Below are 26,854 nucleotides of genomic sequence, written 5' to 3' on the forward strand. Positions count from 1 at the left end.
AGGAAGCAGTATTGGTTCCCCAGGTGTCTGGGGCTCCAAGACTAGGAATGGCGCAGGTCCCAAACTAGGAGTATAGAAAGTCGGGAGGGATGGAAGGGTGAATGTGGCTTTGGGAGTCCCGGCGCGGAGAGCTGTGCTCGGTCATGTTTTTTTATCACAGCACCAGGTAGGCAAAAAGTAGCTATGAAGGGGACTAAAGATAGCTGAGTAAATTTTTGCTCTGGATCTTAATATTTCAACTCTCAATGATAACAGAGATCTAATCAATAAATCAGTCAGTCAATCAATCAATCAATCAATCAATCAATCAATCAATCAGTCTTGTAGAGTTTTTAACATAGGTGTGGCTTTATTTTCTGAGAACCCTAGTTCATAAACCTCTGATGAAGGAACCCTCATTATCTAATTATTAGCTTTTGAAGGCCCCATCTTAAAAAAAATTACATTGGGCTTTAGGACTTCAACATAGGAATTTAAGGGGCCTGCAAACACCCGGTTTTAATGCCACCCTCTGGGAGAAAATATTTGTCTATTCATGTCTTTTGATCATTATTTAATTGAGTATCTATCATTTGATTATTGAATTTTCAAGGGTATTTACATGTTCCACAGTTTAGATCCTTATTGGATAAATTAGTTATAGACATTTTCTCTTATCTATGTCTTGTCTTCTTGCATTTTCTCAGTCTGAGTTTCCTACACTGATAACAGAATATGCAAGAATTACTTTCCAGATTTCTTCAACAGAGTCAATAGAAACGTGCATATCCAGGAAACATTAAGCTTATGTCAGTAAGTTATACTTAGCTAGCTGACTGATGGTGATTTATTGTGATATAGAAGCAAGGTCTAAACCTTCAAATAATAATTACACAAGTGATTATTTTATGACATGAAAGGTTTAAAGATCTTTGATTTCATGACTGTGTTGTTCCTAGAATCACTAAAGCAAATTTCGTTGGAGTGACTATACTTGCATTCTGAATTGATTTTACAGTTCTAGGTATTAGATGACAGCTATTACCTAGTATTATGATATTCCATTTTCTGTGCTTATACACTTATATTTTTCTGTGCTTCTTTATCTAGACAGCTACCTTTTTATCAAGAATGTTAGAGTAAAGGTAACTAGATCAAATAGTAAGTATTGTAGTAGTATTCAGAACTGACACCTTACCTGAAGTTAAATCAGGAAAGAATGAGTCCACAGTTTCATAAGATTTTTATCTACCATATGTAAATGCTATTCTGATAGTTACCTGTTGTTGCTTAAACTGCTTTCTTTGTTCAGAAATCTGGTAGTTTTCTCTGCAATAATGCCAAATTTGCCCTAATCACAAAAATTGTGGAAGTAGCAGCATTCATTAAACACTCATGATAAACTCTTCTTTTCACATATTATCTCATTTACACTCTTCAACATCCCTGAAAAGTACATACTTATCAACACCCTCATTTTAGAAACAAAAAATGGTTGCTGAAAGAAGTCAATTATTTTCCCTACATTTGCTAAGCTGGTAAATGTTAAAACCTGATCTAAAACCCAAATCCACTTAGCTCTGAGCTCCACCCCTTTCCTTTACATATTGCTACTCTTTAGAGAATTGCATTTCCTAAAGTCCTTGATCGTTAAGTACCTGAGTCAGAGTTAGACAGCCAGAACCTGTCAACCTATTAACACTACAGTTTGTACCAATTTTTCACTTCCCTGTAGTAAGACATCCTTTATCTTGAAAATGCCCCTCTCTCAGAAATCACCTGATCTAGATCTTCTTTAAGGCTCGGTGGCAGTGTTCAGATGATAACCCTGCAAGTGGCTTAGTAGGATTACTATGTTAAGAAAAACTATGTTATGTTGATGAGTCATAGAAAATTAGTATGCACTGAGTTAAAATTTGGAGAGAGATGACCAGAATGACACAACATGGCTGCTTTCCACATCAGCGCGATTGCATCATGAACTACAATTTATAGTATAAACAAGTTTTGTTTCGTTGTTTTTTTTTTTTTTTTTTTTTTTTTTTTTTTTTTTTTTTTTGCAAAACCTTAATATATTATGCAACTCATTTAACATGCACAGAAGGAGCCATTAAATTATTTCAGTCCCATTACTCAAAATGTTGAGACAATTCTTCTGTATTGGAGTGTGCACAGCACTGGCCTTGCAGCCAAGTGCATCAGCATAAATGGTGAATTCTCTGGGGGAATGTCTCAGACTGTTACTTAGGGAAAATATATGCTCAGACATTGTGGAGCCCCTTGTAAAACAATTCTTTCTTTGTTAAAACAATGCAATCACATTTTCAGTCGCGTTATCCAGCGTCTCTGTATGTATAAATCTTGTGGAGAATCATGACGTCGATAGAGCAGTGAGGTTTTTCAAACATGGAAATGGAAACTGAGGCTTTTCATGTTAGTTTATAATTTTGTCTTAACTTACATAGAAGTAATTCTTCGTAGAAGCAATATGCGGTGTCTCAGAACTGTTTAAACTGGTATAACTATTAGAAAAAATAGTGCCATTGGACAATATTAGTCTGTGTTCTTCCTGTATAGCCAATGACTCAGCGTTACACAGATTTTTTCAAAACACTTGAAATAGTCATCTGCTTCCAATTCTGATGCAAAATATACATTCAAGCATTGATCTAACTTTACGCACATAATAAAAACCTATCTTTCTATCCAGCTTACTGTTACAGATTCCTTATCTAGAATGGAAATATCCTTCTTGCTCTCATTTTTCTAAATGACGGGATCAGGAATAAATGTGGAACTTTATTTGATATATTTTGGTATCTCTTAATGTGACCATGTAGTTTTCGGCTTGTTTGTTGATGATGTGATATGTCATGAAAATAGATGTTATCAAACTCTTTATATTCTGGATTCTGGTTTATTATTATTATTATTATCATTATTATCATTATTATTTGCCAAAGGTCTGTAATCAGATCTTACCTAAATTTAATTTTTTTACTTTATAGAGTTTTTGTGCATTTCATATAATATATCTTAATCAAATTTAGACCACTCCCTTCTCTTCCGCATTGCCCTTCCCCTCACCAGATTTCAGGTATTCTGTCATGTATGTTAAGTCCTAGCTGGTCCAGCATTTGTCTACAGATGTTCCTCCATGCAATTTCATCCACTGGAGTTTGGTCTCCCTTAAAGAAGATCTACTTTCATAATGTTATCATTTTCTTAATATTATTACAAAAAACTTAAGTGTGTAATGGAGAGCTTTTTTAACTGTTTACCTTACTATAATATAAATATCGACATCTTAAATAAACAAATATATGCAATCACAACAGGAAAAAAATATATAAAGAAGATCTGTTCTCCCACAATCTACAGTAATCAGTTGCCAATAGTTCATTGACTAAGGTTGGGACCCTATGCCCATTTTCCCATTCTGTGCTGGAATTTTTTCTGACTGAGTTGATATGGGTCTTGTCTATATTGTCATGATTGTTGTAAGTTTATGAGCATGTTCCCAGAGGCCTGAGAGCCTCTGTTTCCTTATGTTCATGCACCAACCTTGTCTCTTACAACCTTTGCACCCCATGAGCCATGGGTAGGTGAGATTTAGTGTATTTTATTATACATAATTTAGTTAAATTTTATGTAGACTTACACTTTCTAGAAGCAAAAGAGTGGACAAAATAATACTAATAATGATTTTTTGTATTAATATTTACTTCTCTTTCTAACATGCAACAGATATCTGTGGTAAAGGTACAAATCTTCTCCTTCATTCAGATTTTATTTTAACAAAACACTTTTTTCTAAACTTTTGTGTTTCTTATAGAATTATATGTGATGTGTTCAGGGTGATTTATTGACTGACTTATTGTGAGCCAATGATTAAAACAAATGATTAAGATTAGGTTCTTCTTTTGTGATGGAGAAGTTGAAAGCCCATTAATAGCTACAACAATGCTATACCATACTTCACTGAGGCACTCAAGAGTTCAAGGGATTTGATCCAATGTGAAATGTTGAGTAAGAGTGTGAACCGGGGCCTAACTGACTCAGACAAAGCTCATTTTGCATTGAACTCTTCACTGTGTTCAGAAGCTGCAGTAGTAGTGAAATAGTTTTGCAAAAGGTTAAGTTACTAATCTTCAAGTTCATGGGACATTGGCTAATTGTTGTTGATGTATGCCATTGAATTTGAAAGGGTATTGTGTGACAAACTATGACCAGCCTAGTTCCCATGTATCACCCTTAGCCGAGTAGGAAGTGTATTAGCCGACGTTTTATTTATTGTAATGACATTTCCAGCCCTTGCTAGAACTTAAATGTGGGCAGCATATTTGCCCTGAGACATTTGTAGATGAATATATTCTTTGGGGAGCTGGAATTTGCAAAAGAGGCCCTGTAAGGAGTAGTTACCAACTGAGGAGAATGTTGGTGATGTAGGAAACATGTCTACCATGCCACCATGAAGATTACAGGCATACAAATAGGCCATATAGTCAGCAATTTGAGCTGCAGCTAATCTGAGTCTCACTGGAACACCTAGTGATCCTCCCTGCATAGAAAGAACGGACAGCTCATGATAAACGCTTCAGGGCCATCTCCCATCTCCCATGTGCCTTTCTATCTTCTCCAGGAGACTGTCAGGAGACAGTTTTCCTATTGTTTCCCAGATTCTCCAGTGGTACCAAGCCTGTCCTGTCCTTGAAGAACAGAACTGCAGCATATAAATCTGCTGAGCTCAAGTCCAGCAGGGCTGAGGTACAGAATATCCTGTAACTCACTCTGCAGTCTTCTTTGAGCTCTGTTGATTGTGGTGCACCCCTCTTTGGTATGCAGAATCGAGAACCCATAAAGAACAGGCAACTTGGCAAGTCCTCCTATCTTTCATCATGTAAGTATTTAATGGTCTAAATACAAATGAATTCTTTGTCATTTTACCAGTCAACTCAGCCAGGCCTTGGTCTTCAACTTGCCGTGTGTTTTATGTATGCCAGTGTCAGGACTGCGTGGCATTGAAACATTGTCGATATGCGTTATGAGGCAATCTACTACCTTCTGTTCTGAAGTGTAGAGTCAGTATTTTTTGCCATCAGAAAGAGCTGAGCATACAAATCAAGTGGAATTTTCATAAACAACTGAGCAACATTGCTGTCAACACTTAGTTGAACCTAAATTGTCAAGTTTGAATATTTTGCTTAAGCAATCTGAAATGAAATGTGAATTCTTTATGCATCAGCATGAAAGAAATCCTATCTGCTATGTTGATGCAGGTAAACAGCTCTTCTTGACAACCTTTCTCTGCAACTGAGTTTGAAATATAGTTTGAAGTATTTCAAGTTAAAGTGCTCTGTTATCAGTGGCTGTGAATGCAAAAAAAATGGCTAAAGAATTGGTCCTTGCCCCGATGAGTTTAAGGAAAAGCAGCTTTAAGCAGACATGAAGTTGTAGTGTCCTTAACAGCAACTTGATACTTCAATTGTTTTGAGGAGATTCTCAGACGGCGATTAATGGATCAGCTCCACAGAAGTGCTCTTTACCTAATCCTTTAACAATTAGGAGCTGCTACACAGAGATGAGGGAAGAAGGAGCTTCTGATCATGAGGTATTTCAGAGGTATCCAAAGAAGTTTCTCTATAATCGGTATGGGAGTTCTAAGAAACTTAAGGAAAGCTAAGAAAGAAAACCCCAAATGAAGTCTTCTTGGCTTGAATTTTGCCTTTCCAATTGAAAATAGAGCTACCAGGGTCTGTTTCCAAAGAGAAAGGTGAATAGTATTAACACTAAAGTGCCTGGAAGCAAAGCTCCTAGAACAACTACCTGAGCCCACTAAAGTGTTGCCAGGAATGGTGGCTAACATCTATGATCCTAGCACTTGGGAGGCTGAGGCCGGAGGATTGCCATGAGCTCCAGTCCAGCCTTCCTTGAGGATATGAAACCCTGAAACCTTGCGTCACAAATAAAAAGTGAAAAAGGAAGAAAGAACGAGACATTAAATATTCAAATAAGAAGGGCAGCCTGGCATTATGAAATGCTTTGTCATTTGGCAGAATTCTTAATATATAGTCACTGTCCTTAGAGTAGCTAAGATGCTTTTACATGTCAGGATCATTACTTGTCAAATTCTGTTGGTTCCAATTGCGAAATAGTTGGTAAAGCTGCCCTGTTATCTTCACTGTGTCCTGTTCTAAACTACTACTGTCTGTTACCTGTTCTACTATAACACTGGTCTAACTGCTTTCCTTACTGACTTATTCTCCTAGTCAATCTATATTCTTTGCTTCTAGCAAACTCATCTAAAAGTATCAGGTTCATTAAATGTATGAATCAATCTCTATTATGTCACTTGGATAAAATTTTACGTTGCTTATAATGTCTCAAAGGAAATTGATTCTAGTTGACTTGTTTGTCCTACTGAAGAAAAGGACATCTGTTATTGGAACCCTGTTTGGGATGTTTGTTCATTTGTTAAAGAAAAAAGATTACTTCTCTTTCCTAGAGTGTTTTTTTTTTTCATCTATGTTCCTTTTAGATGTTTTCTCAGAGAAAAGGGGTAGATGGAGAAGGAGAGGAAGAGAAGGAGGAACAGGAGGAGTAAGAGGAGAGAATGAGCTAGAGAGAGACCCTTGAAACATCTTGAAAACCAGAATTCTATTGAATAGTTTTTAATTTGCATAACAGCTTGAATATCTTGGTAGAAAATTATGCAACACAAAGAAAGATAGCAATGAAATGAAAATCAAATTCAAAATAGTGAATACACAGCAGAAAATTCTAATTTTTTAGAGAATTTTATACATTTGTACTGTATACTCCAAGTTGCCCTCCAACTCCTCTCATGTTTCCCCTATTCCCTCTCAATGTCTTATTCTCTTCTTTCATCGTTATTGCTACATATTCAGTCACAAACACAAACATACACACACACATAAACACACACACGCGCGCGCACACACACACACACACATACATATATATATATATATATATATATATATGTATAACTGACTCCATTTAATGGTGCTCATGTGTACCTGTGTTTAGCACTGCCCACTTTGGATTAGATAACCCTCTCAGGGAGCTGGTCCCTAGACATAACTAATTGCCGCTCCCTCAGAATTTATCAGTTGCCTGTAGCGCTTCATCGTGAGTTGGGATCTTGTAAAATTTCCTCCATCGAAATTGACTTGTTTTTTCATTATGCAGGTCTGATTAGAGTACCATACTGTTGAGAGTTCATTGGTTTAGCTTCCCTCTTACAATAAGAAAAATTTAATTTTTACTTAATTTATGTGATTAGTTATAAGGAAGTCCACGGTTCATAAAGTGGCATTTTAGTACATGTCAGCAGTCCTGTATGTCAGTGTTCATACTACCAGCCTTGACTTGTGTACACAGTACAGAAATAAAGCTCATACATGCCTCATCTGTGCCTAGAAAAGGTTGGCCATTCTTCTCCTACTGGTTTTCAGGTACTCAACACTCATAAGGTTAACTAAATCTCTGATATTTATTTTTGTACTTCCAATTACACAGAAGTGCAGAGAATTTAAGTAAAATGTTCAGGTTCTCTGGTTAAATCCTATGCAATATCTATGAATCTAAACTTATGTCCGCAAATGAGATTTTACTAAGTGAATTGGTTCCATACTATTTTCCACTGATACCTGGCACTTTAATCTATTTTTATTTGGTATTCCTTGTAATAATTCATCTGACATTGATATGGTTTTGAGCTTAAAAATTGGGAAATCATTGGCTTAACATAGAGGACCAGAAAACTTTTTTTTTTAAGAAAGTATCAAATAGTACATATTGCTTGAGATCATCTCTGTTGCAACTACTCAGCCTGATTATTGTTGCATGCAAAGAACTAGAACCAATGCATAATGAATGGAGATGGTTGTGTTTCAATACACTTCACTTATGAAAACTGATATCTGATTTCTGAATAATGTTTCTTTATTATGGAATGCTATTCTTTTTTCCCTCAACAATTTAAAAACTTGCCCTTGATTCATGGACGCTGCAGAAACATAGATAGGACTGACCTGGATGGTCCCTAAGAGAAATCTCTTTGTTCTCATGCTAAGAGAACAAAATAATATTTGCAAATTCCTATTTTCTGTAATCTATAGTACGATGTCAGTTATGAAAAACATTCCTTCCCTGGTCTTCATGTCTGTGATAAGTTCAGGGTCTGAATCAGATGCAGCTTGTGTGTCTACTATGATGCACTTGGCCATATTTCCTACTTCATAGAGCTTGGAGATCCTTATAGAATTTTTATGCTGATTTCTGTTTCCATGGCCTTCAGGCTGAGATTACCCAGGATTCGCAGTGAGGTAATCATTGAATTAGAAACTTTTAAGCTAAAAACTTTAGAAATTAGGTGCAGCATCTCATGAGCTGTGGGGAAAAGCCTGAAGAACTATACTTTGGGGAAGGTATTGTTCACTTCTAAGTAATTCAAAACTGTTTCTATTTCACTTCTTTCAGCTTGCTTTGTTAAGAGGGAAAGTCCCTTAAGGAATGGAGAAAGAAAGAGTCAAATTACTATTCTAGAAGATGGTTCACAGTAAGACTGATGAGAAGGCATAAGTCCTCACACATCTCTTGACTCCTTGGACTCTGCTATTATTGCTGAGCCCAGCTATGTGATGCAACTGATGCTATCAAGAACTTACTCTGATTGCCATCAACTCTAGGTACTCAGGATGACAATGACAATTTAAGTTAGTAATCAGAAGACTCCCAAATAGTTGGATGGACAGTGGTTATGGTTCTTAACTTTAACTGATTCTAAAACCTGTGTGAAAGAGCCCAACACTCCTGCCCACCAAGGCAACCAGATAGAAGGTGTAGCAATGTACAGAACTCTGAGCAGAATAGTATCAGCAGGTACCCATAAGACAAAGGTTTTTATAGTAAGGATGGTGTAGATATTTCCAGTGGGTGACTAAGTGACGCAGTGAATCACAACATTTCCTCTCAAACCCATGCTGCCTCCAACAAGGTTTTATTTTCATATAATCCTCTGTAACAACCTTTGCTCCTCCCATAAAAAAGTCTATGGATACTGGTACATAAATGAACAAAGTTTATGTAGAGCGATATTATAACTTAATGTTTACATCTCCTATGGGACTTTTCACATTCTATTGTTTGAGAATGTTATAGTGAAAAGAACTTATGGAGGCCACCAAGTTCTGCTTGAGGCTCTAAGAAGCAAGGATGGAGAAGATCCTGGCAAAATTCTGATTCCTCTCTTCAGCATCTCTTCAGTCTTTTGGTTCTCATCTGCCCTAAGTTTTATTATAGGAGCTTTGATAGGATCAGCTCTGTGTGGCAAGGACTTGGACTTTAAGCAAACTTTTATGGACTTTTCTGCTTCTTAGTATTATAACAACAGAATGTTTTGACACAATTAGACCCTAAACAAACATCTGAAATCACTTAGGATGCCCATTTAACTTTTTTCATCTAATTAAAAAGTGAAAAGACAATTGTTTTAAGATTACACAGGCAGACATACATTTATATGAGCTTGCTTTTTACATTTTGAGATAGCCAATATGTGATGAATTTGTGTATGGAATTATAACCTCATGAAAGGAGATTACCATTTTCTGCTGAGACAAACTTAACTGCACTGGATCTTAATGGTACTGTTATAATAATTAAATCCAAAATATTTCATAAGCCTACACATTCCCTAGAGTAATGTTCAGCATTAGCAAAGGATGAAAACCCAAACAAGTACATGTATATTCAATAATAAAGTTTAATAGGTCAGGGAAGGACCTCCATAGATGACTAGATTGATTTTACCTTCCTAGTTACTTCCTTTTGTTTATTGGATCTGAATATATGCATTGAATTATCCTTTAATAACAAGTAATCCTATATCAGTCGTGTTGCTTGGGACTGGTAATGTCCATAGTTCTGTATAGTTACTGACTTTTTTTCCAGATTATAAATTGGAGAGAATTTAATTTGCAGATAGATAGTTGACAATGAAGTAAAATAAGTTGAATTTGGGCTTCCATTCTCCAGCTGCAGATGTGTTCTTCCTAGCTAAAGGAAAGTAACCTAAAGACCATGAGCCAATGTCTGGATTCAAACTTGAAATGTTACTAGACATTTCCTGAACCGTCACTGTTTATCTTAAGATTACTCATCAAATTAAAACAATAAGAACACAGGTGAGTGGAGAATTTCCTTTGTGATTACTTAATAGCATTAGTAGTGTCCTTTTTTTTTATCCCAATCAAGGTGATATCTTTCCAAACTAATGACTGCTAGCATACATTTTACACTTTCATGAAGTAGTTTGTTGGCTCTTGTTGTTGCCATTTCCCACAACCAAAGTATCAGTCCATTGAAGAGATGAGGAACATACACGAGCCTCATAGATCATAAATTATGTAGCAGAGATATCACAGATTATGACTGACCTGTGTTCACTCCAGGTTAATGTAGTTTGTGGGTTCATTTTTGTTGTTGTTGATTTATGTCATGCAATCATTGTTTATCATTTGTATCCCCTAGGAAAACATGAACTTTTAATTTCTGGCTGTAGATGGTTTGGATTCCATGTTTGCTCCCATGTCTTCTACTTGTGTGATCATAAGCAAGTTTTGAAACATCTGTAAACCTCAGAATTCTCATCTAGAAAGTAGGGTGAACAACAGACCTCCTCCATAGGATCATCGCGAGTGTTAAATTTTGTGCTTCTGATCGAATATGTAACTCTTGCATGGGGCATGGTTGTGTACGCCTTTATTCCCAGCACTCTGGAGACAGAGACAGGAGGTTGTCTGTGATACTGATGCCACTGTGGTCTATATAACTAGTTCCAGGACAGCTTGGGCTACAAAGTAGTCCCTGTGTCAAAAAAAGTGCAACACTTTGACACAGAAAATTTACTGCTATACATGGTTCAATCTCTCACTATCTTGCTGATCATTTAGACATATAGTTACAGATAAATTTGTTCCATGTGTGTGCACCCATGCACACATGCACACACACAGAGCAAATTGTTTTATAAAGAGAAGCATGGGTAGTTTAAAAATATTTGTTCCATAGCTTATAAGAATGATGGAAGTCTTCTTTTCCTATGATGTTCTGTTAAGAACTTTTGTTAAGAGTCACAAACCAGAAACTTCAATGGAAACACAAAGACACATATTTTTTTCTCTAAGGTCTTCAAAACATCCATTATTCTCTTGAAGGACAGTCATAAATCCTGCCAGTTTAATTTATTTGAAACCAACTCTAGCAGCTGTCCTTGTTATCAATCGTCCTTTGTATCAGTCTTTGGTTTTTCGACCTCAATGAACACATCATGGACCTCTAAAATAACGTTTTCCCTTAAATCAAGTCAGAAGATTCATTTTCACTTCTGTCTTCTTTCTTATAGATAAAGGACACAAATGGGAATCCAGAAATGGAATTTTAGATTGATGTTGTAGTAACTAGCTTTGTGACCTTAGTAAAGTAGCTCGTCTCTCTTATCCTTTCCTTCCTGGTCTACAAAATAAAGTTGGTAGGCTCTATCCTTCCTGGAAAGATGTTGTAAAGAAGAGTGAAGTGAATCAATTGGGTTCATTACCCACGTGGGTGTTAGGGACTGGAAATGAGGGACATTGTGGAAATGTGCGCTGTGATTCAGCCACAGCTGGGAAGCTGACAGCGGAAAGAGACATTCTTTTTCAGACAGTTTTCCATAGAAAGCTTCTGTATAGGACTGGGGGTCTGAATGAGCCATGGGAAGGCAGGTAGTATCATTTCCAGAGTTGAGGAATAGAATTTGGCTTCAGAGCTGAGTTTGATGCTGATCTAAGGAACACACTTGGGATTTAGGAACTGGTTCAGAGAGGCTGATAGTTACCCTAAATTAATCCTCATGATGAGGTCTAAAGTTGTATTTAATAAATTAAAATATGAAGACAAATTGATCTTTGAAGGCTGTGCACCTGGAACTTTAAGATAATAAGGCTCTCTTCCTACTCTAGCTCAAGCTTGAAGGTAGTGGAAACAGATGACATTGGAATTAATACTCCTGTCAAAAACTGTGTGCTTTGTGTGCCCAATAAACAATTTTGAAAGTGCTAATTCATCACCAAAATCTAGACCTGTCATATTTTTCAGGTACCTTGCCTTATGAAAGAAAGATTTCTTATACACATGAAGAGTCCATATCTCTTGGATCAAATTTTACAGGACGAGATGTGTCATATATCAGAAGGTTAATGACTAGCCATTTCTCAGCCAGCTCTTTTGTGGCCACTGAGAAGCCAGCAGCAGAGGATACTGAGAGGCCCTGAAAGTTGACTCGACCTCTGTCATGCAGAGAGCACCAGCAGGCAACACTAACAGCTCCAGAGAAACCAGCCACTGTTACCATTCCTCTCTTCTTGTCTGGGAGAGTCAAATAACCTTGTCCTGAAGATACGTAGTCCCATGCCCCTGCCCTCCTACATAGTGATTGATCAGTATATTTACTGTATTTTCATCGTCAAAATATGTAGACTCCAGTCACCTCTTTAGATGCTGAAGTTGTCTCCCCCGCCCTGATTTAGGGGAAGGTAGAGAAAGGAGATATACATAGAGTATGACATAAATATAAGAGCTTAAATATCTAATTAGCTGAATGAATCTTGGTTCTTTCTGTACGTTTTGGCAGAATTGCACAGATTGTAGCACAAGCATCGTATTCCCATTGCAAGACAGATGTGAGGTTGAGTTTGACAAGATGCTTTCTAACATGAAGGCCACTCCGATTTCTTTCAGGATGCTTGAAGATGACCTGAAGTTGAGCAGTGATGAAGATGACCTTGAGCCTGTGAAGACCTTGACCACTCAGTGCACAGCCACTGAGCTCTATCAGGTAGGAGGAGCTTACAGATTTGTGCTGGGTCTGAAGGAGGGAGAACACAATGAAATAGAATAGCTTTCATAAACACAACCTTCCTCCTTGTTTTATTTCTGGGCTTTGGAGGGACGAAAAGAAGCAAAGGTGGACAGTGTTTCACAGCAGGTCAAATCAGGTGCTATTTTCGCTGAGCTCTTTAAAACTGATTTTACTACCTTTCACCTTCTCTATTTTGTGTACACACATTCTGCTTATCAATAAACAAAAGAGGTTGTCTTTCCATCTCTTTGTATGGAATGCCATGGTTCGTCGGTGACTCCATGTGAAGCTCAGAGGCACAGCCTTTCATTTAGGTAGAAATATGACTGCTCCATTCACCTTTCCCAGATGCATCACTTCCAAGTATAGCTGAGAATAAATCCCACAATCTTATTGTGCTCTTTCTTAACCTTAAATGCACTTAGCAATACTGTCTGTTGCCCCTGTCTTCTCTTCTACATTTTAAATATTTCTAGTACTTTCTCACCAAATGAGAGGGCAAAAACATATCCTTTTATCTTTGAATGATCCCGAATTTCTTGACTTTAAAAATCCAAACTGTCAATGTGGGGTTCTTCTGGTTATATATACCATCACATAAGGACTACAGAAGGATTTTCTATGATATGTAGATCTTGCTTGTGTGTAAGTATGGTCGTCTATCAATTGCAATCACAAGGTGAGTGCCAACTACATTGATGTAGCCTAAGGCAAACTCACAATGTTTCCTTGAAGGTGACTCCTACACATTTAACATATACAAGCAGTTCCTCTCCTACTGGTATTGTCGGCCTTGTAACAAATGTGAAACACACACTTCATTTCCAGTGTCTGTCAATTCTGCTTTCTGCATTAAATATGCCAATAAAAAGAGCATCACATTTGTAAATAAAATAAAAACAAAGCAAAAAATCTAGATCATTGATTTTGACAGCTGCAACCTTAAATTTTAATGGAAGTGTTTAAAGCAGAATGTAACAATAACTGAAAATAAATTTTGCACATTGATTTCCTCTCTATATGAATATATAAAGACAATCTGCTTTTTAACACACAGGGTTATTTTCCAGATTTATGTTAAGAAGTGGCATCAGATCTGTTGACCCAAATCACCTGGGTTTTTTAGATTACTTTGCCGACATTATGCAAATCACTGATATCCCTGGATCCTCAGGACTGACGAGCTGGAAATGTTAATTACCAGCTGACTTTACATCAGCCATGACTTCCACGAGGCTTGAGTTCTCACGTTTCGTAGAAAGTTTGAAATAGTGATGCTTGCATAAAGCAAATTAATATAGCTGACTCTAGGAAACAGAAAATGGTCACAAGGTTACAAGAGACCCATAAGGTGGTAGTAGTCCTGTAGTAATGGCGAAAGCATTTAGTGAACTCTAGGTTTAAGAATCATAGCATTCTTTTCCAAGGCTATATGAGTTAAAGTTGTTTTCTTTTTTATAATAGTAAACTTTACATAACATAAAAGTCACTATTTAGAAATTCATAGTTCAGTGATATTCAGTACATTGCAAAGCTAAGCATTGTTAGCATTCCAAATGGACACACTATACGTAGGGAGAGATTTCTCCTCATCCTCATTTCCACTAGCCCCTAATATAATTTTTGATCACTAATATACTTTTTTTGTCTTCATGGATGTGCCTGTTTTATATAATGGAATCATGTTTACCATGTGGTTTGTTTTTCCAGCTATTTCAGATTGTAAAATATATTAACATTCCATTCAATTTTATGGATGAATAATATTCTATTGTATGGATAAACCACACTTAGTTGCATCTGTTGATGTAGTTTTCAATTGTTTCTGCCTTTTGGCTACTATTTTTAGTACCACTGTGAACAACTGAATACAAGTATTTTTATGGGCATAAATTTTGGCTCCAATTTTAGCATGGACCAAGAAGTGAATTCTCTGGGACCTATGGTAATTTGATGTTTGGCTTATTAAGGAAGCAGAAGAAATTGCTTTCATCCAGATAACATAGGGCCATGTATATAATCATGTATACAATAAGTAAAATAAATTCCTTTACCTCATTTTCAGGAACATTCTCCCTCCAGCAACATCAAGATGAGGAATAATAATGAAAACACTGTTTTTTGTTTTTTTTTTTTTTTTGAGTCATCCTTGCTTTTTACCAGAAACCAGCTAGGTATTATTTCATTCTTACCTCATGTCAACACAAAATTATAACTCTCAACTCAAAGGGGAATAAGAGATTATTCTGGAGCCACATATGAGTGAACATGGCCTGGGAACACAGATTCAGGTTACCCCAAATTCTATGTTCCACTGTGGTAACAGTTGCCTTACTTTTTTTTTTTTTTTTTTTTTTTTTTTGATTTATGTGTGTGTCTGTATATGTGTTTGTGCACATGCGTGCAGATGCTTACAGAAGCCAGAAGAGTGTTAGAGTCCCTGGAGCTAGAGTTGTAGGTGGTTGATTGTTAGCCTCCCAATTTGGGTACTAGGAGCTGACTTGACTTGGGTCCTCTGAAAGATCAGCAAGTGCTCTTAACCACTGAATGATCTCTTATTTTTTTGCAATATTATCGCACTATATAGATAAGGCTGGCCTCAAACTCATAGAAATCCACCTGCCTCTGCTTCCCAAGTGCTGGGATTAAAGGTATGTGTCATTACACTGGTGGTCTGCAAAAGTAATACGTTTTATTAGTCACAAGAATGTTAATTCAGAAACAGAGGTAGGCAATGTTTGGCTATTTATGGAGTTAATGATATCCCCAGATAATCTGTGAATAGGCTCCGGATCTGCAACATTCCAGACTCTCCACAGTCTCCTGAGTGATAAACAGTTGGTGAGCCTTGCAGGAAGTTCAGTCCAAGGTGCAGGAGTTCTTTTGGGAACTTTCTTTCACGCTCATAATGAACTATAGAGATAGTGTGGTCTCCAATTTGGGTGAGAGAATTACAGGATCATTTCTATTTGTGGTAGGATTAATTGGAAGAAAGTATATAGACAAATGTATCAGCCCATTAAGTGATAGCCCTGCAGAGCCAGAGTGCCCTATTGGTTTGAGACAATATTACAGTTGGAACTTTCTCAGGGCTCAGTAGCTGCATTCGTGCCAACACAGTCTAATAGTAAGCCATTCATGTTTTGGAGATCTCCCCAAATCATCTCATTCATAATCTTTATCTGCTGTTTCATGTGAGAAAATTCAGTGTCTAAGTTGAGGGAATATGTACATTTCTTAATTGTCCTTATTCCATAGTTTGGAATATAAATAATTCAAAAGGAATGCATTTCAGCTGTACATATGAAGATGAACAATGCATCACATCTTCCATAAAGAAGTGATAGTGATGATACCCTGAATATATTTGTAAAATACTTATGTTTACAGAACTGAGGCAGATAGCACAGTGGCCAACTCTCTTCCTATGCAAGCATAAGGACAGGGGTCTGAACCCCCAGTACTCCTGTAAAATCCAGGCAAACATGGCAGCCACCTGTAATCTCAGCACTTGGCAGGGAGAGACATTGGATCCCTGGAACAAGTTGGGTAGCTAATCTAGTCAATCAGTGAGCTCTGGGTTCAATTAAAACGCCCTGCAACAATGCATAAAGTGGAGTGCTGTCTAGGAAGGCACTTGATGTCAACTTTGGGCCTCCACATGTACTCACACACATATACATATGCCCACAGACATGCAAATGTACATATGAACACAGCACAAAGAGAGAAAGAAAAAAGAAGAAAACAACAGGTGCTTTCTACAAATCCCTACTGCAGTTTACTTTTTGATGAGCACCTGCTAAGGTGCTGTACCAGTGCTGGGACCATATCGAAGAATGAGTGTGGAGATATCCATGTAGTTGGACAGATGTGGGTTTTAATCCTAGTCCTGTCACTTTCAAAGTGGCAGCAGATCTAAGTTTTTATAAAATGCAGACAATAATAGCACCTACCTCAGTGGGTCACAGTACATTTGATAAAGAAGTGAATCCATGCAGATCAAAGCACTTGACACTAATCTTAGCATCTAGCAGGTGCTCATCAGTTTACATGATTATGTTCATCGTTGTTACTGGTACTACTAACAATCCAAAAGGTCTAGTATTCTTTGAAATTCCAGTTCTAGCCTCATTCTCTTTTCTTGTAAAGATTGGGAAGACAAAGAAAGCTGCTGAATTGTGTACATGAAAAATAATCAGCTTGTAGAAAACTTGAATGAAAATTATCTGTGTTGTCCTAATGCATACAAGTTGTGTGAGTGCCTGGCCATGAGAAATTTAAAGTGCAATTATTAAGAGTATAGTTTCTGGAATTGAGAAGTCTGGACTTAAATCCCTCTACTCACATACTAGGTACATTACATTTTGGCAAATTAACTAAAATTCTGAAGACTGGGATCTCCTACCAGTAAACTAGGATAAAAAGTTTTGTAGAAGTCATAAGAATATTGTGAGAATCAAACAAAGACTAGGTATGAGAAAGCATGTGGAAAACTGTACACACGAGAAGTAAGTGGTTATGTTCCCTTGTAGCCCTTTTAAATGTTAACTGGAAGTTCTCACTTTTAGATACACCGGGAAATCAATATTGCTCTTCTTTATGGCATACGTGTCCATACGATTGACCAAGAACTAGATTGCATGTCCTAACTTGCATTCAAAGATATCCATCAGATGTGAATGACCTTAACTCCCCCGAGTCCTGACAACTTTTAAACCAATGTTTCCAGAAATAAAGGCTAGGTCACCAATGACACTGTATCAAATTCTCCAGGAAATTACATCTCTGAAAGTTTTTCTTGAAAGGGCTGATATAGATGGACAGTCGAGTTATACACTTTGATTTCAGATAGTCTCTTTTTTTAAAAAAGTGAACACCTGCTTTGCCCTGGAGAAAGGCTTAAAAAGTCTTCTGTAATGCTGTACTCACATTATTTCACCTCAGAGGTGCTAACTCTGAATGGGACAGAAATAACCACTTAAAGTTGATATTGGACTTTACCAAGTCCCAGACATTGTTGGAGTAAGAAACAGTAGTTTATATTTTCTGTTGATGTAAATATAAGTTGCAATATTTCATTTAAAAAGGAAAAGAACAGGTGATGTCGATAGAATGGTTGTGACTTGTCATCTAGGGTTGTTAGAAATACAGATAGAATTCCATCCCTGTCCTTTCCCATGCAGAGCTTATTGAATTGCCATTTTCAAGTCAGTCATCCAGGGCAAGCAGTGAGACTGTGATGAGTCCACTGGGGTTCGGTAAAGTAGTGGATGGGTATAGGAGGACAAGTTGCTTGGGAGTGAGGATGTATTATGTTTTATTTTTTTCGTGGCCCTGCTTCTTCTGACTGAGCCTTCTATTTCCCTTTTGTCAAATTTTTCTTCTTATGTTTCTTGGGATTAAAGAAACCCCTGAAAATGAGGAGTTAAACCTGGAATCAATTTTCATTTACAGCTGAGAAGCAGTTATTGATGCTATGCTTGCAGTTCAATACCAGATCTAAAGATATAGACCTTGTGCTTCTCTTTCAATATAAGCAGCCTAATCAGTCTCAACTGTTTTTTAACAATGAAATTATATTGACAGGCTTATTAAAATTGCTGTCTTTAAACTTTAAAATGTTCCAAAATTTGAGCTCTTCCCAAGACTTTTCAAATGCATAGTGGCTCCCTCCAGTATGTAGTCATAGGATCAAGTAAAGATCTACTGAATGTTTCACTGATAGCACGATGTAAGATTTACCTAGCACCAAGCTTACAGTCTGTTACCGCTGGTGGCAGGATGCTTTGGTGATGCCCCTTATCTGAACCCTACACAGATACAGATGTGGATCTGTCACACCCCAACTTTTCTCTGACTGGCAGTATAGACAACAGATTTTTAGAAATATACAGCTCTCTCTCTCTCTCTCTCTCTCTCTCTCTCTCTCTCTCTCTTTCTGCTAGAAATTGACTTCAAGGAAGTTTAATATCAATGCCATATTTTAATTAATATAAATTACACTAAACACATAGATGAATTCATTTAGCCCAATAAGAACTTCAGAAAACCTTTAATAAGACTGAAAATGTTCAAATAATGACTGGACTTAGCCAAAGAACTTATATAAAGCTTCAAGCATTGTGTTAGTGTTTTAAGAGCAGAGCTAGATTCACATTTTCTCTGAGGACAAAGAAAGACATTATAATGTCTTGTGTCTTGTGTCTGCATACATTATGATAAGTCGTTTCAATGTACCCAAATTCATTTAGCTGCCTAAGGATTACCTTGGCGCCCTTTGAAATATGCGTTCAATTCAAAGCATGTTAGTGGAGATTGTGTGTACCTTTCAACGAAAAGCTGATGGCAGAGGTGTACCTCAAACATATTCCGTTTACAGAAAAAAATCATCTTCGTAGCTCTTCCCTTCTGCTTATTTTATTTCTCATTTCCTCTGTCGATTTTTACCCACATCACACACAAAAGCTTCCTTTTCACTCCTGATTCTTGATTTTGATTCTATATTTGAACCAGTTTTTTGTTGTTGCTGGGCCACCTTTTGACTAGTTTGCTATTTAATAATTGCAAATCATACATATTACATAACAGTGGAAAATCTGAACATTCTGGCTAGTTTGGGATGAATTGCTTTTACTTATGATGCACATTGAACTTTCAAAACACATTAACCAAGTTAAACTGGAAGGCTGTTTATACGTGGAAAATTGGCTAATGAAAAAGATACAATAAATTTTACTCCTGCTATCATTGGCTCTTTTGAAGCTGATAGGCTGTAGGGAATACATTAGTTGTGACAACAGATACTCCTTCCTGCTGTAATCATTCCTATTTTGTGACCAAAGTTCTCTCATCATGCTGAACAAGTTGTTACCTCCCCAAGGTTTCGCCACATTTACATTTACTTTGTTATCAGCAGAAAGGTTGAGGAAGGCCTCTTCGGTAATGACATCAATACAGCACACACAGCAAGAGAGGTCAGCCTGTCAGAGCGAGAGAAACAGCAGATGGATTAGGTTGAAACTGGCTGCAAAATAACTTTAATAGAGTCTTTTAATGTAAACAGTTTATCTGTCATTGCCTTTCGTCGAAATCCCCCACAAAATGACAGAGTTTGGGCTGCTAATGTTACAGAATGGAACTGAAGAAAATCCATACATTGTCATACTCAAACTATCTAGCAATTAGACAGTGAGAGGGCATTTAAATTTATTCATTAAAAAATAAGTAAATAGGGCAACATATAAGGTTAATAGAATAACATTGGCCTTCATATTCCCAAGATTGTGTTTCCCATTTGGGTGTATTAGCATAGAGACTAGATTAATAAGAAACCACTTAGGGCTTGTATGATGCGATTTTTAATTTGCTTCTGGCAACTCTGTGACTATTCTGAAATCTGCATGCTGAATATTTTCAATTGTAATTAGGTTTTCCACTTTCAGTACCAAATATTTTGACTTGTAATCTCTGTATAATGGATCCAAAGATGTGTAGAAGCAACAGTGTTTCTGCATGTTGTGCTTGCCACATGGTCAGTAGTGACCAAATGCTAGCTAATGTCCACTGTGCTTTATGAATTATCCATCTATGGTCATTTTTATTGTAAACCCAATGGCTTTTTGCTTAGCTGGACACTTTTCTTTCATAGTAAACTTAAATCAGACACTAAATATGTATAAGGTGCTTGCCCCAGATCCAAACAGAAGCAAAAATAGGTACGATTGTTTTTTTTATGTCTGAATAGATAACTGCCATGTATGACAAGATGACCACAGAGTTTCCATCCAAAAAGAGCACGTAGCACACACCTGCTCTGTAAAGACAATGGCTAGACAAGTAGCAGCCACCTCTGAGTAGCTACAGATCATCAGTACATGCACATTTGAATTGAAGTGTCAGAAGGAAGGAGCTCTTGTTACTGACCCTGAGCCGAAGAAAATGGCCATAGAGAAGTGTTCATCTCTCTGCTCGCATCCTACTCCCTTTTTGATTCAATTGTGTTATTTTCTTTAAATCCTTTTATTACCTCTCCAATTTCAGTCTTAATGCATGACTAAAGTCTGGAGGTTGTGTCTTGGAGTCAATAGTACGCTCTGGGAAGCTTACCATGTTGGCTTGAGTTTATTGGAAGTTTCCAAGCTTTCATTTTAATCAGAATTCTAGAATATATTACAGAAATATGAACATCTCCAGTAAATGCTGGGCATTAGAAGACTTCCAAATTAAAATATAAGATGTTGAAATTGAATGTTGGCTTTGAAAAAGCTACTAAGGTTTTGGACCAAGTGTCAAGCATGCTTTTACCCATGCTCCCTCGGGGTTGAGGACTGCCAAGTTTTTATCATCTGCTAGAAAAGCCACTAGAAAAGCTTTAAACACCATGGATCATGTTCTGAATGGAACACAGATTTGATCTCATCCTTAGGCAGCCATATTTACTATTCTATTTATAGCAAGAAAAAAGAGCGCAAACATTGTATGTGTATAGAAGAACTGTCCAAATTTCAGCTAACTAGTAATCTAAGAATAATCATTCAGGATGCAAGTGCTCAGAAGATAGAAAAGAAGCAAAATTTAACAAAATGTATAGTACCACAGTGTCTATATTTCATACAACAAATTCAACATGTGAGGTTTTAGAATATCTCTTTTGTTACTGTAAGTAGACAATGATTTCATATTTAGCCCTGCATCACATATATGTATATGTGTAATAGTCCTTGTTATATTAAAATATAGGGTGCCAGAGCTGAAAATGACAGAGTTTTCACTACAGTTGCCAAATTTTGCCAATAAAGAAACTGAGGTACAATGCACTCTATAGTTGGCATATGGATTAAAAAATGTATATAGCCTCTTTACCCTGAGCGTAATGCGCTCTCACGGAACAGAGAAAGACTGAACACACTAGAATGGTAATGTTAAAGTTGTTTCATCTGCAGTATGTGCGTCCATGTTTGTTATGGAATATGCATATCATTGAGTATCTGTTGTGTACTACAAATATTCTGCCCATTTTTTCCTTGTTTCATATGGTAGGAGGAGAAAATTGTCTCCCATCAAAAGACCACATACGATTTTTTGAGTTGGATTCCCCTAACATCAGGGGTAAAAGGAATCAAATTGGTCAAAAGAAAGAAAAATGAGCTTTGAAATCCATAAATCCCAGTAGAATAGTGACTAAGTGCCACTTAGTGTCCCCCAATGGAAAAAATGATCTGGTTCAGCTCATACCAAGATAGAGGATGATATGTATTGACAGGTGATTTTATAGGTAGAACATGCTTTCTCTCTCAACATAGTACATTTTTACTTTAGTTACAATGAGCCAAAATTTTACATTTAGATGAAATCACCAGTTGACAAATGACCTTTAGAAAGGACTTTCTATCTGATACAAGAGACATTATTAAGGGAGCAAACTTTACGGAAGACACATAATTCTGAATCTTGTTGTTACATAATCTTTGGGCCAGACACTAGAAAAAATCTACAGAAGTCATATTAAAGAAACTTACATACAGACAAGTGGGACCTGCCACACAGTGTCTGTTCAAGTAGCAATGGCCATAGTAGGGCTTGAGCGGCAGCGTAAATGAGGTTGATACGTAATTTCCTGATACGCAAAGGGAACTTAGAAAACATTCCTTTTTGTGACTTTTTCTTGTCAGAGTTGAACTTGGAGACTTGCTTATGCTCAGCACTAGGCTATACTCCCACCCAAGATTATGAAAAAGAGAGAGATGTGACCAAATTGGAATCTCTTAAAAATTATGTAGCTAAAGAGCATAAGGTGGGATAAGACTAGGGAAAGAATGGAAAAGTAAGGAGACAGGGATCATAGACTGGTGACAGGTCATAAGCATCAAGCTTGGCAGTAGCTGCCAGAAGAGTAAGAAAGGGAAGATAGCTTCTATCATCAAATGGGGTGGACAGTTCTCTTTGGGAATACCAGTGAGATTCCCTCCACTTTGCAGTGTCAGTAAGAGTATTCTGTTCTATAGTAGAATGGATTCAGACATTCATGAGCCTAGAACTTCTGCAGTCTTCTATTTCCAGCAGTGTGGAGTCCATGTTCCTTGGGGCACCCTCTCATATCCAGAATATAATATTCAAGCCTCTTGGACTTCCCAGATACCTACTTTCTCTATGCAGTGCTCATTAAGTGGCTATCCTGTACAAGACATGATTCTTTAAACCTAGAACAAACTTCCCCTAATCTCTGCTGTTGAAATTCTGTTCCTGCCCCCACTATGTGTAACATAGACTTATTTCTATGTACTTTCAAGGTACCAGGGAACTAAAAATACAATGATAAGTGACCTTTTCCTAAAGATTGTGATCCTTGGGTATAAAGTCAGAAATACAATCAGGAGTCCAGGTTCTGTGCAAGACTGAGTGGCATGTTCTCTTAATCTTTCCTTCTGACTGTGTGTGCTTTTCACTGGCTTGAAACCCTAGCCTACAGCATCTATTCTTATCTTACTCATCCTGGTGAAATCTATTTAAATACTACAATTAAGCATTTCATTTTTATATTTAGACAACTGGTATCAGCATATATCTTTTAAAATCAATTTAACCAATTCTGCAGGTATTGATTTAGACTGTATAAATACCTTAATGATGAGTTCACTTAAGAGAGGAACTTCTTTTCTAAACTGAGGTAATCAATGAAATTTAGCAATATATGATACAATGTTGGGGCATAAATATATCTTGCATCACAGCCGTGTAAAAATTTTTTAAGGAGGAAGGCACAGCAATAAAGAAATACACGAGCAATACAATTATTGTTCTCCTGCATGAATTCTATGTTACTTAATATGCATTTACTTGAAATTTTCTGAATGGTTGAATTTTCCCTTTTTACCAGGAAACTCAGAGATCAAGCTTAGGCATGCTAGTAGAACAGAGAAAAGCAAGCAAATAGAAAATATAAAAGACATGTGGAGAAATACTAATAAAACAATATTTTAGCCTTGACTGACAGTATTATTATTTATTATGGAAGAAAGCAGTACCTGAACACAAAGCCTTGTGAAATGAGTCTACCTGTATAGTATCTCCAGGCCATCTGCATGCTTACTTTGACAGTCTCAATGTATAGGAAACAAATTGCATTGTTTGTTTTCTGTAAATCATAGGAGGACAGTGATGTTGTAACCTTGGGTGTAACTATTCAGGGATTGTTTCTAAAAAAGGCCAAAAAATTCTTTAAATATTCTGTAAATATAATATACAAGCGCCATTGACAAGAACAGTAACTTATAACCAGTGGGTCAGATATCTTGCTACAGAATTTTGACAAAGTTTGATTATTACAGAGTTCAATAGCAAATTTTCTAAGTGGTTTATATGTATCATTTTCTCCCTCAAAATATCGTGTATGCTATTTGTCTAGAGCTCACTAGATACCCACTTAATTTCCTTTTTCCCTTCTTTGATTCTTCTTTTATTGTGATAGTTCTACATCATGTACATCTTGTGATGCAGTATAGTCTCTGAGCCATTTTCACTGCTGTACAGTGCAAAGATTCTTTATGTAAAACAGACCTGAGTTTTACTTTTAAGAAAGTAGACTTGAAGGCTGGAGAGATGGCTCAGCAGTTAAAGGCACTGACTGCTCCTGCAGAGGATCTGGATTCAATTCCCAGCACCCACATGGCAACTAACAACCATCTGTAACTCCAGTTCCAGGGGATCTGACATTTTCTTCTAACCTCTGCGGGCATTACACGGCACAAGTGCACTTACATTCATGCAGGCAATACACTCATGCACATAAAAATCAACATAAATAAAATATTTTAAAATAAAAGAAGGTAGGCATAATGAGTCAATAGCTATGAGTCTGTTCTTAACCATGCCATCCTTCCAGAGGAAATAAATTTGCTTCTTATCAGGATACCTTGGACAGTACAATGCTGGTATGAGGAGAGAAATCAGCACATAGACACTCCTCGGTATAGGAGAAGTGCCCTGGCAAATAGTTTCTTTTCAGTATCCCTGGGATAACATTTTAATGAAGAAGCAAAGAGCACCCATAATGGGGTGGTTTGGAAGGAAGAGTTTTGGAAGGAGGGTTCACCTGAAAATGAGGATTCATGCAGTTGGGTGTAGTGGCATACCCCTGTAATCTCAGCACTTGGACGGCAGAGGCAGTAAGATCACCTTTTTGATACCAGACTGGAATGAACAGCAAAACCTTGTCTCAAAGAACAAGAGGGATTGATTTTCTAGGATAAACTTTCATGGGAGGGAGGAAGAAAGAGAAAGAGAAAGAGAGAAAGGGGAGTGATAGAGAGGGGGAGGGAGGGGAGAGAGATTTAAGGGGCTGGAGATGTACTTGTGAGCTACACCCTATGTCATGTACCCGACTGCTCTACCATCAATCTCCAAGAAGATACATATGAAATTCATATCTGTGTGGTGGGAGAAGGCCCTCCCCTACTGGGTTATAGCTATATTGAGTATATTGGTAAAAGCTCAGCACCTCAGAGTCTTCCATAAATATTGCTTTCTAGACAGGAGCATTTTCCTGACCCCAGAGCTACTCATGATATGAACAGAGTAGCAAAAGTGACTCTTCTAATCCTCATTGTAGTAACTGCATAAGTTTGCTTCTGGGAAGTGTTCACTGACAGGTGAATCTATAAACGATCTTACTGTAAAACTCTACATACCAATATCTCTGAGAAATATACTCAGAAAGGAGGTGTGTGGCATTTGCTTAACATACTGGAGTTCCAGACCATGTCCATCCGTGTTGAACACTAACAATGACCATTGATTTGGGAAGGACAGAAATGACTGTCTTTATTTTTAAAATGAGTAAACTGAGGCTCAAAATTGTTAACCCCCTGCCAACGCCATATGTAGCAAAACGGGACCAAAACACTGCTATTTTCCATTTCCAGTACTACACTCTTCCATTAACAGGTGGACTCCAATCTGTGGACCAAGGGCCAGATGCACTCCAAGAGAGCTGTGAATGTGACCCAACACTTCTGCACATGATAGTGTCATGCTGAGATGCGAAAAGGCAGGTCACCACTGTTCAGCAAACCAAATTTCATTGAAGCGTACAGGAGTATAATCTTTAAATTTTGTTTTTGTTTCATTTATCCTTCCTCTATGAGAACTTTCTTATTAGCGAAATAAATATCATGTACAGAAACATGACACAAAATAAGGAGAACATAGGTTTTTAAAAAGCATGTAGACATTATAAGTTAAAGCAGTACATAACTCTTAACTATCTAGCATCCCTTTTCTAATCAGTTTAAATTACCTTAATGCCTGTTTTTAAACTGAAATTTAGCTGTGACCTTCTTAATGCTTTGTGAATTACACTGTGCCATTTCCTTTTCATTTACCACCTTTTGCATCGTGTCTCATGTCCTGCCACATAGATCTAGAATGTGAAATTGTCTTCTTGTGTGTGCTTGTTTCCAAGGAGGAATTTTTCTCCTTGCATGTTTTATAGACTAATTATTTTATACCTTAAAAGCATGCATCATTTGCATACAAAATTTTGTGTAAATTTTTTCTTTTACATCTTTTAGTATTATAGTTCCTCATAGCATGCCTAGAACAAAGTCAAATTACAGGAAAAGTGTAGAAGATAAATTGCAAGCTCTAGCTCATCTGGCGGAGACTCTGTGCCCATTTAGGTAGGAAATTCTCAGTCATGAGCACAGAGAAGGATGGCATGAGTCTATATGTGACTACAGCTGTGGGAACATTGAAATGATTCTAAGTTAATTTCCAAAGAAAAACGGAACCTATCACGATATTCGTTTTCAATCAATACCCAAGCAATCTAGAAAATCTAATTTGAATGAAGTCTTATTATGATAACTGTATAAAATGGCATATGCCTCTCAGAAACTGGCCTATAGCTTGGTAATGTTTGTCCTAATCTGAGAAAAATAACTAGGTATA

General features: G+C 37.0%; 1 protein-coding gene across 5 annotated transcripts in view; it reads left to right on the forward strand.

Moving 5' to 3' along the window:
* Positions 1–26,854, forward strand: part of Aff2 (AF4/FMR2 family member 2) — a 560,677-nt gene that overhangs the window by 409,921 nt on the left and 123,902 nt on the right. For all 5 annotated transcript variants that reach the window (XM_029565511.1, XM_017799178.2, XM_029565512.1 and 2 more), the window contains one exon: positions 12,784–12,880. In XM_029565511.1, the coding sequence (XP_029421371.1) occupies positions 12,784–12,880 (97 nt within the window). The remainder of the gene's footprint in view (positions 1–12,783; positions 12,881–26,854) is intronic.

This window comes from Nannospalax galili, unplaced genomic scaffold, assembly GCF_000622305.1.
Source record: "Nannospalax galili isolate Female #2095 unplaced genomic scaffold, S.galili_v1.0 scaffold198, whole genome shotgun sequence".
Taxonomy (NCBI): Eukaryota; Metazoa; Chordata; class Mammalia; order Rodentia; family Spalacidae; genus Nannospalax; species Nannospalax galili.